Source organism: Nicotiana tomentosiformis, chromosome 5, assembly GCF_000390325.3.
Source record: "Nicotiana tomentosiformis chromosome 5, ASM39032v3, whole genome shotgun sequence".
NCBI lineage: Eukaryota > Viridiplantae > Streptophyta > Magnoliopsida > Solanales > Solanaceae > Nicotiana > Nicotiana tomentosiformis.
In genome coordinates, this window is record NC_090816.1 from 90,916,515 (window position 1) to 90,919,400 (window position 2,886).

The following is a 2,886-nucleotide window of genomic DNA, read 5'->3' on the forward strand; positions in this document are numbered from 1 at the left end:
ATTTGTGCAAGTACTCGTGGGTGAACAATGTACGCGCCACTCCCATCGTCCACCATAATGCATTTTACATCTGTATCTATTATTCGTAAAGTGATAACAAGGGCATCATAGTGAGGGAAAACCAAACCGTGGGTATCTGACTTATTGAAGATAATACTTTCTTCGAGTTTGTCATACCGTTCATGAGTGATTGACCGTTTGAGCTTGTGGGTTGTGGTGAACTTTACGCTGTTGATCGAAATGTCGTCGCCGCCCTTGATGATCATTTTAATGGTGTGAGTCGGTGAGGGTGGTTTCGGTTGTCCCTGGTGTTGTTCACGTCCTCGGGAAAAGTTGGTCCTCCCTCGATCGCTCAACAATTCTTTGAGGTGTCCTTGATGAAGCATGTTCACGACCTCCTACCTTAGGGCGATGCAGTCCTCAGTTTTGTGACCTCGCTCTTGGTGGAACTCGCAGAGGGCGTTTGACTTTCTAGTGCTTAGATCTGACCTCATCTTTTGTGGCCACTTTAATTTTGGTCCGAGCTTCTCCAATGCGTAGACTATTTCTGAGGGTGACACACAAAAATTGTGAGCGGATAGTAAAGGGGGCATGCCTCTTTCATTCCGGTGAGTCCCTGTCCTTGGCCTAGATAGGCCCTCTTCGTGGCAGGAGTGGGGCATTATGATGCTTCTGACATATGGCTGATGCCTTTCTCAGTTGGATCATGGTACTGCAAGATCTCTCCTAGCATCACATCTTCGATCCTTCTTGGTTTCGGCTTGTACCGAGGTCAATCGATGGGTTGGCCCATTCAGGTCGTCTTCGTTGGCACAGACCTCGGCACAGTAGGCGTTATGTATTTCATCCCAAGTGGTTGGGTGATATTTCATAAGCCGAGTTAATAGTTTTCTAGTCGCCCTTGAGCCATTCCTGTTTAGCCCATTATGGAAAGCTGCTACAACCATTCCTTCTGATACATTTGGTAAGGTCATCCTAACTCTGCTCAATCGAGCGAGGAAGTCCCTCAATTCCTCTCCGGGTGATTGTTTGATGGCAAATATATCGTTCACTCTTGCCTCCGCCTTTTTAGGCCCAGCATGGGCCATTACGAACTTGTCGGCCATCTCTTCGAATGTTTCAATGGAGCACGCGGGAAGCTGTGAATACCAAATTAATGCTCCTCCGGTAAGGGTCTCGCCGAACTTTTTCAACAAGATGGAGGAGGCTTGTTCTTTGGCGAGATCATTGCCCTTTACCGTAGTGACATAGTGAGTCACATGATCTTCGGGGTCAGTCGTACTGTCATAAATTTTTAGATATGGCGGCATCTTGAAGGTCTTGGGCATGGCATGTGGGGCGACTTCATCACTGTAGGGTTGCTCAACGAACCGACCAGTGTATCTTTTTGGCAAGAGGTTTGGGAAACCCGGTATTTTGTCGACTCTTTCTTTGTGTTCTCTCATTTGATTCCGAAGCATTTTGTTTTCATTTTGCATTTCTTCCATTTTACTTAGAATGGTTGTGAGGGTTTCGTTACCTGCATTATTAATATTATGAGTGATACCTATTACTGGAGGGGGAGGGCCGTGCTGCTCGGCCATTGCTGGTGCAATGCAAGTCCTTGCATTTTCCCTAACTGCCTCCTGAGCTGGCTTGTCGAGGATGCCGGTCAGCGTATTTGTCAGCCAAGCCTCGAGCAGTTTCTTCACCGCTGGTGGCGCATCTTTTGCTGTGGACGTGAAAGTCCTTTACCACGGAAAGTTGTGATACTGCCGTGAGGGAGGGGCAACCCACTTTGCCAGGGAAAGGCTGTAGGCGTTATGTCTTCGCCTTCTATTTCGGAGACCTCATTGATGGTGTTTAAGAGGTTGGTAGTAAGATCGTCCACTGCCTTCATTCTTTCTTCTCCATTACCTGCCATGTCAGATCCGTGTGTACAAGGAAGTAGGGCCTTTGTTTTTCTTTGTGAGCTGTGCGAGTTATAGATCTAGAAGAAACTAAAAACTTAACTAGGTATCCCCACAGACGACGCTAAATTGTTTAACAAAAAAATGTAGACTTTTGATTAAACTAATTGATTTTATATAAAAAAAAGGATTAAGCCTAGTTAATAATAATATCTCCAAATTTATAACTAGTCAACTCAAACAAAATCGGACCGTGTTGGCGAAGGATTAAATGCAGCGTACATTCAATGTTTCCAGTTCATTGATGATAGAAGAATTTCAAATAGAAGAAATAATAATAAATGGCATTAACATAAATAAGGAGAATGATTCACCCAATATTAAATGGGGTGGATGATTCCTCCTTCTGACAGTTACGAGTGATAGGCATTATACTATAATATTTAAACTATTCTCGGATCTGATAAAAAAATGTAGGATAATATATAATCGAATCTTCTCAGAAAGGTAGTGTTTGTATCTTTTTTAGAGAGAAAGTATTCTTCTCAAATAGTATTTTTATTAGAGAATCTTACATGCCCCCTTTTCCCCTCTCTCTTTTTCTATTTATATGAGACATTCCCTAGTCAACTCTAAAATTACACACACCAAGAATATTCAATGGAATATTCTCTTGAATATCCTATTACAAAAACTAGCCGTTAGCACTGTCCTTGATACTCGACCTCGGCCGTTATTGACTGCTCGGCTACGAGCCCCGTTATCTACTAGTCGACCTTGACCATATCGCTTTTCACAATATCGCTCCATGCTAAATCCCACTGAGACAGATTTTGACCGGTACAAGCTTCATATTGTTTTACTGAGGTCTACCGCACTCTTGAATGGCCCTAAAAGATTGGTGTTTTGTTTATAATCAAAATGAAGATCCTAAATTGAACAATGGGAATTGGCCAAACACACGTTTTTTAAAAAACTATATTCTTTACGCTTCCGG

The 2,886-nt window shown here is 43.1% G+C and overlaps 1 protein-coding gene across 1 annotated transcript; it reads right to left on the reverse strand.

Moving 5' to 3' along the window:
• Positions 1–704: 704 nt before the first annotated feature.
• LOC138892779 (uncharacterized) lies at positions 705–1,903 on the reverse strand. The gene is made up of 2 exons (XM_070176517.1): positions 1,777–1,903; positions 705–1,711 (listed from the first exon to the last, which is right to left on the reverse strand). Exons 1-2 carry the CDS (start codon positions 1,901–1,903, stop codon positions 705–707), a joined length of 1,134 nt encoding a protein of 377 aa, XP_070032618.1.
• Positions 1,904–2,886: the final 983 nt, after the last annotated feature.

Coding starts and splice junctions, on each gene's coding strand:
- LOC138892779 (XM_070176517.1), bottom strand. CDS start 1,903: ATGGCAGGTAATGGAGAAGAAAGAATGAAGGCAGTGGACGATCTTACT. Junction 1,712..1,776: donor TACAGCCTTTCCCTGGCAAA/GTGGGTTGCCCC, acceptor TCACGTCCACAG/CAAAAGATGCGCCACCAGCG.